This window comes from Haliotis rufescens, unplaced genomic scaffold (genome assembly GCF_023055435.1).
Source record: "Haliotis rufescens isolate VD_foot unplaced genomic scaffold, xgHalRufe1.0.p SCAF_6, whole genome shotgun sequence".
NCBI lineage: Eukaryota > Metazoa > Mollusca > Gastropoda > Lepetellida > Haliotidae > Haliotis > Haliotis rufescens.
The window spans coordinates 27220185-27232344 of record NW_025964334.1 but is presented as its reverse complement, the minus strand read 5'-3'; the positions used below and the strand labels follow the sequence as shown (position 1 = coordinate 27232344).

The window sequence follows — 12160 nt, the reverse complement described above, 5'->3', positions numbered from 1 at the left end:
CATGACCTTCAATAACCTGCATTTGGGCCGGTGGCTTTTAGAACACACCTGCGGTCAAACAGACTTGTTTTAGCTGCTAATTGGTCCTAGGGGGACAGGGAATGTCCACATTAATTCATTTTGATGAGAATGCAAATGTATTCAGAGGCTGAGTTTGAATAGAGCACTGTTGACTGAATCATTGTGATTTGTTGATACATTCATCAATCTACTGTCTAACCACACTTGGGGGCACAGGTGGCCCAGTCGTCTAAGGCGCCGCGTTTCACTGTGCAGTTGCGTCCCTTAGGCACACCAGAAACCTATGATTGTGGGTTCGAATCCCGGTTTGCCCCGATTGTGTTTCTAGGTTTGTCAGCACCATACCCGTGCTCATGGGTTTCACCGATGTGGTAAATGTCTGAGACCTGCATCACTTCGGGCTTTCCTCCCACATTAAGCTGACACGCCGTGATGTAACTGGAATACTGTTAAAAGCGGCGTTAAACCCAACTCACTCACTCACTCACTCACTCCAACTGCACTGTAGTTATAAGTCTACATCCTTCCATTGCTGACCCAGTCAAGGAGACAGTTACACTCTTCATGGTAAAAGGGACATTGTACAACCTCAAAACATTCCTTAGCAGGAACTGCAGTGCAATAAACATAACTTGTGCCAACTTCAAAGATATTGAATAGAAACCCGGTCCATTTGATGTTGGAGCACAAGATGAGTTGCCTCTTGTAGCATCTAAAGTGGAACAGGGCCAGTGGAGTAGCCTAGTGGATATTCACTCGTCATGACAAAGCCCTGGGTTCAAACCCTCATGATATGGGTAATGTGTGAAGCCAATTCTGGTGTCCCCCGCCATCATTTTGCTGGAATATTGCTACAGCTGCATAACCAAAATTGCTCACTCTCTCATTAAAAAAACAGAACATATTCTTCATGTTTATATCACTGTTTTGTGTAAATTTTGCATCATGCTTGACAGAATATTTTTCATTTCAGATGCTCTAGTTAAGGATGTCGTCAATGGCTGAGATGAAAGAGGAAATAGATCTTGTGTTGTCAGGGGAAAGCTCTGATGAGCTTTCTCCAGAACTAGTAGCATCAATATCCCATTTAAGCCACTTAACTCAGTAAATGGAGCATAACACACAGAGCAGTAGTGTTAGAAACTTGCCACCAGGCAAAATGAATAATCTAAAAAAAATGTTTGAAACAGGAGAGACCAAAGAAGAATTGGAGAAATCTCAAGAAACCGAAGGATCAGATGATCTCGCAAAGCACCCAAAACCTGCACCAAGACAGAAGCCAACCCTCACCACAAAACCAGCCATCACTTCTGCCAAGCCTGCCTTTCCTAAAGGACAGAAACCTCTGTCCGTAGAAAAGAATTATGCAGATCCCAAGACATTCTCTCAGTTAAAGTCAAATGGAAACAAAAAGACTGAAGTTGAGGGGAAGGCAAACTTAGCAAAACTTAAGGTATCGTCCGAGTCCACGCCTGCAACTCCAGCTTATGCAGTACCAAAGAAGAAGCTGAGCCCAACAGTGTCTCGCAGGATCAGTGCTCTGCAGCAGGGTGTTGGAAGTGATAAGGAGAATGAGAAGGTGAAACCACCAGTGCCACCGTCACCAGTGAAAGTAGGATGTAAGCCCTCTCTGAACCAGGGAGATCGGAAAAGTGACCCAGCAGTGTCCGGAACTCTTACCAGAAACCGAAACAAGTCAAGGGAACAGATTGAGCAGGAGAAACTTCGGAGGAAATCTGAACCCAACAGTCCCAAGAGGATAATAAATGGTAGCGATGCTGATGACGAGGACTCTCTGCCAGTGGTTCAGAGGATGAAACGATTTGAGTCACCCCAGAAGAAGCCAACTGAAGGCTCTCCTGTGAAAACTCAGTCTCCTAAGAAGTCCCCAAGGCATCATGGAGTTCGCAGACAGAACAGTATAGGGACAGCAAGGGAGTTAACACACTCTCCTCTTCATGCTGGTGTATCTCCCTTCAATTTTTCCCGAACTAATCCCCCACTCCCTGAACTACCGCCACCTTCCAATGATCATACAGAAGGCGTTCCTCCACCACCAAAGAAGCCACCCCGAACTCATGCTCATGATGATTACATTAAGGCAAAGGTGAAGAAGTCTCAAGAGGTTGTGATGGTTGAAAATGACTTATATGAAGGAAGCACTGCTACTGAAAAGAAGGCTGCTGTGAAAGCAGGAAAGGATACCGATAAAACCAAGGCTCAAGATAAGCAGAAAGATAAACGCGTTCATCATGTAACCAAACCTGTGCCCAAAGACACTACTAAGTCACACGCTGCCAAAGATATTCATAAAATAACAACTGGGAATGTCAAGAACAAACAGGAGGAGGAGGACACATATAAGTCGATCAAAGATCGCATATCACTTCTACAACGACCTCTGTCTCAAGAAGATCCTGTTCAACGTCATCCTCCATCGAGACCTCCACCACCGAAACAGCGACCTTTTTCCGTGGCAAGTGATCACATGATCAACACCTCCAATACAAATGCTCTCACCCGACGAGGACGTCCACCACCTCCGAAGAGACCCCCTGTGGATATGCTGGACAATCTTGCCTATGAATCTGACTTTACAGTGATCCATAAGAATGATCTTGCTCCTGTACCAGAGAGCAGGAACATCGTGTTGTCAATGGTGGATGAGTTAACTGAGAGACCTGTTCAAAGGTTCCCATTGCGGAAGAGTTTCAGCTCAGATGATTTGTACAATGCAGGGCTCATGGCAGGAGATCCAGTTTACATGGATCCGACGGAGACTTTAGGTTTTCAGGGGGATATTTATGAGCCACTTATGGACGAGGAAGGATATGCTGTTCCAAATAAATTTGTGAGACGAGGACTTGGGAAGAAAACATCTCTGGACCCAGACATGATGGTGAGTGTGGATACTTGAATTTGATATTTTGTCTTTCTGTTCACCCCTCTGTCCATGGCTGTGTTTTGGACAGTATCAAGGGTGCAGCTGTACATGGTATTGCAGGGCCGGAGGTGGGTCATCAGGAAATATGTTGGTATGTAGGGCTGGGACGAGTCCAAATTTAATTCCTGTGTACCCACCCCACTATTACCCTACCCTACCCGGGTACTCGCTGTATGTCTCAAAAGATGTATACAAAATGTCCGTTTCGGAATAGCTTGACTGTAGTCTTGACAAAAATGTATTTAGATAAAAGAATAAAACGATTTGGTCATACATGCACTGAAGTTGACAGAAGCTTTATCTTTACTCAAACATCAGAAGTCAGAAGGAATGCGTTCATAGTCAGAAAGAAATGTGAACATTAGTGACTTGTAGTGTAACCATGGAGTTCCAGATAATCTTTCTTCCCGATAAACACGTGACTAACCACGGGGCCGGGTAGTCCTGTGGGTACCCGGGTCCTACTCAGTACCCATCCGACCCTGGTACCCGAGTTACCCGTCCCAGCCCTATTGGTATGTAATCATGGTAATTAAAATTTTGTCCTGTTACAAATGTGCAAAAAACCTTGGACATTTGGTAATAGATGTAGATGTTTTACCAGCAGATCTCATGAATAGATCATTATTGGATTACTTACCATTTTCATACTTGATGATTTCTTTTCTTGCGCTTGTAAGATTAGGGGACTAATTTAACTTTTTGGGGGTTTTCAAATCTGGATTTATTTTGCAATAAAAATTGCAAAATGAAAAAAATAATTAAAATGACTTTTCAGATATATTTTTTTAATACTGTCGACTACTGAATAAAAAAAAAATTGAGATGAAATATCTCTCAAATTACTTTGTGTTGAAAAGAGGATTCGTTGTGAAGTTTGTACAGCAAAGTTTGAAGGGATGTAGACTGATAAGAGTTATGGCCCCTCAACATATCAGGTTGTGCAGTCATTTCTAAGTGATATAGATAAAGTACATTTTTCGAACAAAGTCAGCTTGTCTATTACCATTAGGATTTCCCCTTGTCTATTTCCTGGTTAAACATCCTTTTGTAGCGACTTTGTCTTGAAATATTTAAAAAAAAGGAGAAAATTATGACTGAAGTTTGTGTGAATTAAGTATAGTTCTAACTAAGTTACTTCAGAGATGACATCATTGCACTGAAAATGATGTTGAAAAAATTAAAACCAAATATTTTTTTTATTTGTTGAAAGTTGGGACTGGCAAAAATTAAGGGGGACTGGTAATTTTTAGAGTTGTCAGTCCACAGGGACTGGCAGTTTCAAAAGCCAGCCGGAACACTGCAGTTACTGTATTGGGGTTCTGGTCTAACACTGAATTGTTCTCTGTGCAGATATGCCTATTTTCTAGGTTCTGTTCATGCTGTCTTCCTGTTCTGACAGCAGTAGCCAGGTATAACCTCAGGTGTGTCAGCTTAACTAGCTAGACTTCAGTGAACACGCTTCAGGCAAACATATATATATTTCTCAGCTAATAAGTGACAGCTTCCTAATTAATCTGTAGCCATCTCTGCAGTTGTCATGTCAATATACAGAGAGAAGGATCTTACACGTTACACTTTCTGATTTTGAGGAAGGAGAGATCTTGTTTCAGCATGTTCAGTGTGATATTCATTCATTTATGTTTATCTTCTCCTTTCAGGAAAGAAATGTAAGTGTTTTGATGATGGTCACTATTTCTGTATTTTTCACAAAGCATGTTTTGCATGATTTGTAGTGTAAACTTTATGACGATTGAAAATGTGAAAAGGGATAGTTTGTTCAAAATGCAAGTAGCATTTTAATTGTTGGTTTCATGTTAAACTAGGGATGGTGGGTTAGCCTAGTGGTTAAAGAGGTCGTTCATCATGGCGAAGACCTGGGTTCGATTCTCCACATGGGTACCATGAATGAAGTCCATTTCCGTGTCCATCACTGTAAATATAGCTGAAATAGTGCTAAAGGTGGTGTACAACAATTGTCCATCTGATCCATTTTAGATCTACAATGACAGTTATGATCATGATAATTAATTATCCTGTTGGCGTTGAAACTTTTGAAACAAGAAATGATGAAAATGGAACATTGAGTGAGAGAGACTTTTTATGAATATGGAAAAGGACTGTGTTGCTTTTATTTACCTGGTACTTTTCAGATAGGCTAGGGGGGCGGTCGGGTAGCCTAGTGGTTAAAGTGTTTGCTCGTCACGCTGAAGATCCGGGTTCAATTCCCGACATGGGTACAATGTGTGAAGCCCATTTCTGGTGTCCCCCGTCGTGATATTGCTGGAATATGGCTAAAAATGGCGTAAAAAAAAACATACTCACTCACTCACTCACTGATAGGCTAGGATCTATGGGAAGACTTTGTTGGAAATGTGCATGAGAAACATTGTGGTATTTTTGTATTCATTGTCTTCATCCTGTTCATCCTAATGCAAACATGTTCAAAAGAAATATGGAATTTGAATACTGTGCTTCTGATATTTTGCTGGTTCATCATTCTGTTGACTTAGATTACTTTTCCTTGTGTGGGTACATAGGGTCATATGTGCATCTTGTTAAGGCATGTTAGATTCAGTGAATGCAGTGTAGTGCCAGATGAAAGTTAGCATTCCCTGTGTCACAGAAGCCATCATGGCCACATGGGGCGGTGGGGTAGCCTAGTGGTAAAAGCGTTTGCTCGTCACACCGAAGGCGCGGGTTCGATTCCCCACTTAGGTACAATGTGTGAAGCCCATTTCTAATGTGCTCCTTGTATTGCTGCATTATTGCTAAAAGCGGTGTAAAGCCGTACTCACTCATTCCCTCATGGCCGCATTGATGATGTATAGTTAGCCATTACTTGTTGGTGCATGTGTAGTACACATATTGTTCATGTTTTGTGACACCTGATCTTGTTGCAGTCAGTCTGTGGCTTGTACATCACGTCATGTTTTGTGTGACCCCTTTGACATGCTTGTCAAACATCTACTCCCTTACAAGATTTGCATGAAGTTTAACATGACCACTTTTGTGACCTTGTTGAAAATGCAATTTTCGGTCAGTTATTCTCGTATCAACATGATCAGTTCGTAGTATGATTCAGTTGGCATTCTAATTATGTGGTTTGTGTCAGCACTTATGTAATATTTCTGGATATTTTGACCCCTGTAAGACTTTCATGACCATGTATATGAAGGTGAGCTACAGAATCCCATGGCTCTATCACTGTCTATTTCCCCTCACATGTGATGACTACACTGCCCACACAAAGATAATATATTTATATATATATGTATCTATGAGGAAGCGCCTAGACCAGGCCAGACAGGAGGGCATAGTCCATCTCTGCAACCCCATTGTAACCATGCTGACAGTTTCGAAGAATTGGAGCCAATATCCAGGAAATACTAATGGCCTAAAGCATCAGTGATAGAGAAGTGTGTGACAGTTTATCTTAGACTTGGTCACTGCTGCAACTAATCCCCTGGTATTGTTGGTGCCCTACTCCACTGATCTGAGATCAAAGGTGTTAGGTAAGCTCATCACTGGAAGTTGGTCAGTCTGGTCACCCAGCAATTAGTAGTGGGACGATACACCGATGCATTGCGATATTTTATTTTTCGATACAAGTATCGATCACAATCGCACACTAAGAAAAAAGTATTGATTCTAACCTTAAATGTATTCTTTTATAAATGTTACACCAAACACTAATTACAAGTGAAAATAAGTAGTGAAAAGGTACATATTTTCACTCATTGCGCCATACTTGACACTGCCAACAGTAAATCGGTAGTCTGCTAGGTATTTGGCCACCCTGTCTATAAAAATGATGGCTTACGCACCACTGATAAGAGCACATGCAAGTATCGTGATAATATTGGATCGTGAGCAAGGTATCGTGATACATATCAGGTTGCACAGTTGGTGTATCGCCCCAGCCCTGACCAGCAACCCTGCTTGAAGAAGCTTGTGAACCATGGTTAACACTTGACTCAACCTGGACAAGCAGTCTTTCAGAAAAAGTGTCCTGGATCTATCTCATTTTGACAATGGAATATGGAATATTGCTAAAAGCGGCGTAAAACCGTACTCACTCACTCACTAAAGTTGGTTTAGTACTATTGCAGTACTATTTCAATAGTTATGACATCTATAACTAAACTATTGCAATAGTGTATTCTACTATTGCATTACTATCGTGATGGTGAAAAAAGCCCCTAGTCACCCTTAGTATTGTATATTGGGTGAACATGCTCCATCGTCAAACGAGCAGTGTTCTGGATACACTGGAATGTTCTCATGTTGATCAGCATGATAAGAGGAGAAAAACACATTATGTAAGCCATGACAAGGCTCACTGTGTGCACATCATGGTACACCATGGTAAGACTTGACCCATTATTATATGTTGAGTACTGAAATACTATGTTTATCATATTTATCGTCAGCAATTATCCTGTGTATGATATCTTTATTCTATTACGATAAATTCCCTGGACTCATTGACCACAAAAGGTTGTTTTCAAAGTCATACATTGATCGAATAATAAATCCAGCAGCCTTAAAATTATAAAATTGCAGCCTATTTGTTTGATGTCCTTATTGATGTTATTTGCTTGCACTATTTGGTTTAGTAAACATGGTAAAGGTTTCTAAAATTTTGGGACAATCCTCATGATTATTCGAGGAATAAAGGAAGGTGAGCTACAAAGCCTTGTGGCTCTTATTTGTTTGATGTCCTTTTCCATGTTAGTTGTTTTTGCTATTTGGTTTAGTAATAATTTCCACAATTTTCAGGGATTTAACATAATGCATCACCATGTAATAGTTACATGTCTATCCACAAGATGAGTGTGAGTGAGTGAGTGGGAGAATTAGGAGAGTGAGTGAGTTGGGTTTAACGCCACATTGAACTGTATTCCAGTTATATCACTGCATGTCAGCTTAATGTGGGAGGAAGATGCAGGTCTCAGACGTTTACCACTTTTTTGAAGCGCACAAGCATGGGTACAATGCGACAAACCCAGAAACATCTCACAATCATAGGCTTATGGCGTGCCCAAGAGATGCAACTCTGCACAGAGAATTGCAGAGCCTTATGAGACTGGGCCACCCATGCCCCCTACGGGTAAAGAAAGTCAAAAGATCACTCAAAGACGATACAGAGTACAAACACTTTAACTAATAGGCTACCTCTCTGGTACCTTGAAACACATGCCACTCTTATTCTGGACCACTGGGCCACCTGTGCCTTCAGGTCAGTTTAACTGAGGAAGCTGATTTACCTCTAATGATGCCCACACATACACGCACAAAATACTGGTGCTTGCCACTGTAATCACAGGAAAACATGTTCATTCATGCAAAACCATATTTCCGCTATAATAGACGCAGTTAATCCAATACACGACACCGGGTCTCTAATAAAAGCTGGTTCCATCATTTGATGAAATAAGCCCTATCTCATTTATACTGTGATATGTTGGTGATTAATAATTACGAGGTCTTTGCTCTGTCCACAAAATAGAAGCCGTCGCTATTAGACACTGGGTCTCTAATAAAGGTCAGATCCATCATTTGAAGAAAATGAGCCCTATTGCAATTTTACTGTGATATGTTGGTGATTAATAACTACCTGGTCATACGCCCTGTCCATAAAATAGAAGCTGTTACTATTAGACACTGGGTCTCTAATAAAGGCCAGATCCACTATTTGAAGAAAATGAGCCCTATCGCATTTATACTGTGATATGTTGGTGATTAATAATTACCAGGTCGTACCCTCTGTCCACAAAATAGAAGCCGTAACTTTTAGACACTTGGTCTCTAATAAAGGCCAGATCCACTATTTGAAGAAAATGAGCCCTATCGCATTTATACTGTGATATGTTGGTGATTAATAATTACCAGGTCGTACCCTCTGTCCACAAAATAGAAGCCATCGCTATTAGACACTGGGTCTCTAATAAAGGCCAGATCCTCTATTTGAAGAAAATGAGCCCTATTGCATTTATACTGTGATATAGAGGTGATAAATAATTACTTGGTCATACGCTCTGTCCACAAAATAGAAGCCGTCGCTATTAGACACTGGGTCTCTTATAACTAATAAAGGCCAGATCCATTATTTGAAGAAAATGAGTCCTATTGCATTTATACTGTGATATGTTGGTGATTAATAACTACCTGGTCATACGCTCTGTCCACAAAATAGAAGCCGTCGCTATAAGACACTGGGTCTCTTATAACTAATAAAGGCCAGATCCATTATTTGAAGAAAATGAGTCCTATCGCATTTATACTGTGATATGTTGGTGATAAATAATTACTTGGTCATATGCTCTGTCCACAAAATAGAAGCCGTCGCTATTAGACACTGGGTCTCTTATAACTAATAAAGGCCAGATCCATTATTTGAAGAAAATGAGTCCTATCGCATTTATACTGTGATATGTTGGTGATTAATAACTACCTGGTCATACGCTCTGTCCACAAAATAGAAGCCGTCGCTATTAGACACTGGGTCTCTTATAACTAATAAAGGCCAGATCCATTATTTGAAGAAAATGAGTCCTATTGCATTTATACTGTGATATGTTGGTGATTAATAACTACCTGGTCATACGCCCTGTCCATAAAATAGAAGCTGTTACTATTAGACACTGGGTCTCTAATAAAGGCCAGATCCACTATTTGAAGAAAATGAGCCCTATCGCATTTATACTGTGATATGTTGGTGATTAATAATTACGAGGTCTTTGCTCTGTCCACAAAATAGAAGCCGTCGCTATTAGACACTGGGTCTCTAATAAAGGTCAGATCCATCATTTGAAGAAAATGAGCCCTATTGCAATTTTACTGTGATATGTTGGTGATTAATAACTACCTGGTCATACGCCCTGTCCATAAAATAGAAGCTGTTACTATTAGACACTGGGTCTCTAATAAAGGCCAGATCCACTATTTGAAGAAAATGAGCCCTATCGCATTTATACTGTGATATGTTGGTGATTAATAATTACCAGGTCGTACCCTCTGTCCACAAAATAGAAGCCGTAACTTTTAGACACTTGGTCTCTAATAAAGGCCAGATCCACTATTTGAAGAAAATGAGCCCTATCGCATTTATACTGTGATATGTTGGTGATTAATAATTACCAGGTCGTACCCTCTGTCCACAAAATAGAAGCCATCGCTATTAGACACTGGGTCTCTAATAAAGGCCAGATCCTCTATTTGAAGAAAATGAGCCCTATTGCATTTATACTGTGATATAGAGGTGATAAATAATTACTTGGTCATACGCTCTGTCCACAAAATAGAAGCCGTCGCTATTAGACACTGGGTCTCTTATAACTAATAAAGGCCAGATCCATTATTTGAAGAAAATGAGTCCTATTGCATTTATACTGTGATATGTTGGTGATTAATAACTACCTGGTCATACGCTCTGTCCACAAAATAGAAGCCGTCGCTATAAGACACTGGGTCTCTTATAACTAATAAAGGCCAGATCCATTATTTGAAGAAAATGAGTCCTATCGCATTTATACTGTGATATGTTGGTGATAAATAATTACTTGGTCATATGCTCTGTCCACAAAATAGAAGCCGTCGCTATTAGACACTGGGTCTCTTATAACTAATAAAGGCCAGATCCATTATTTGAAGAAAATGAGTCCTATCGCATTTATACTGTGATATGTTGGTGATTAATAACTACCTGGTCATACGCTCTGTCCACAAAATAGAAGCCGTCGCTATTAGACACTGGGTCTCTTATAACTAATAAAGGCCAGATCCATTATTTGAAGAAAATGAGTCCTATTGCATTTATACTGTGATATGTTGGTGATTAATAACTACCTGGTCATACGCTCTGTCCACAAAATAGAAGCCGTCGCTATTAGACACTGGGTCTCTTATAACTAATAAAGGCCAGATCCATTATTTGAAGAAAATGAGTCCTATCACATTTATACTGTGATATGTTGGTGATTAATAATTACCGGGTCATACACTCTGTCCACAAAATAGAAGCTGGGCTTGTATTAGACATAAACTTATGGCATGTTCCTGAAAATGCACCCCTTTCTTGACTAGAAATTGGGATTTGGTAAGAAAGTGAGTGGCCACTGTGCCAGCATTAAACAGAATCGACGCCAGGTCTATGTCTTGTGCAAAATTAATAGATGCCCCCGCGTTAACAAGGAAATACTGCATACTAATCCAAAACAATGTGCCAGTGTTAACCATGTTAAAGGCATACATCAGGTAGTTAAAACTTTCTCTTTGTTAATCGTTAGGCAAGTGAGGAGAATGAGATCAGTTTTCCTGTTGTCAGCTTCAGAAATTTATCACTCTTTATGTGCTTCATGGTAGTCATGCCCAGTGTGTTCAAGGAAAACCTATATTTCTTCCTTGTCTGGAACTGTTGTTGTCGATTGCAGAGATACCATCATTTGGAGATGCACAGTTTCTGTGTATGTGTCATATACAATGTAGTTTGCATTTACAAGAATTAGCTCCTGGATATCAGGCAAGTAGAATATTTTCTGTTGGTACAAAACATGTGTAATATACTTAACATTTCCATTCCTATGGGTTTTTGGCACCAAACAATAATTGTCGTCACACTGCTGACTGTACTTATGTACTACATGTACTCAAAAGAAGTTAAGGAACACCCTATTCTGTCATATTGCTATTGTTAATGTGTCAGGGCATGACAGATTAACCATGTTAGTAACACTACAGAATGAGTGCCATGACAGATTAACTATAGTGTCATGACAGATTAACTATAGTGCCATGACAGATTAACTAGAGTAATATCATGAAAGAATCAGGTTTTCTTTAGCTTCTTTGGGGTATTATATAAGTTTGGTTGATGATATTTTTCATAAGTTCCATGTTTACAGGTATCAAATGTTTTTTCAAAACCTCTAAATTTAAGCGAGTTATGTCCGTCTCCTAGTTAGTGATTATCAGCCAGGTCAGTAGACACAGTATTGGCTCGAATCACATGATCCTGTATTTAATGTGAACAGATATTGCTGACATATAGGCAAAACACAGATTGTGTTATCAGGTTATCCTGGTCATGTGGCAGCAGCAAAAAGTCACCTGAATGTTCAAACTGAGGAAAGTAGAGCACGACCAGCTCATCTAAACTAGTTTGTATATAATCTTGTGGATGGGTGGGTGGGT

The 12160-nt window shown here is 40.1% G+C and overlaps 1 protein-coding gene across 4 annotated transcripts in view; it reads left to right on the top strand.

Moving 5' to 3' along the window:
* Positions 1-12160, top strand: part of LOC124118805 (DENN domain-containing protein 2A-like) — a 97188-nt gene that overhangs the window by 10698 nt on the left and 74330 nt on the right. For 3 of the 4 annotated variants that reach the window (XM_046481108.2, XM_046481105.2, XM_046481107.2), the window contains exons 2-3: positions 995-2920; positions 4627-4635. In XM_046481108.2, the coding sequence (XP_046337064.2) occupies positions 1130-2920; positions 4627-4635 (1800 nt within the window). In that variant the 5' untranslated portion in view covers positions 995-1129. The remainder of the gene's footprint in view (positions 1-994; positions 2921-4626; positions 4636-12160) is intronic. The other variant, XM_046481106.2, reaches the window with a different exon arrangement.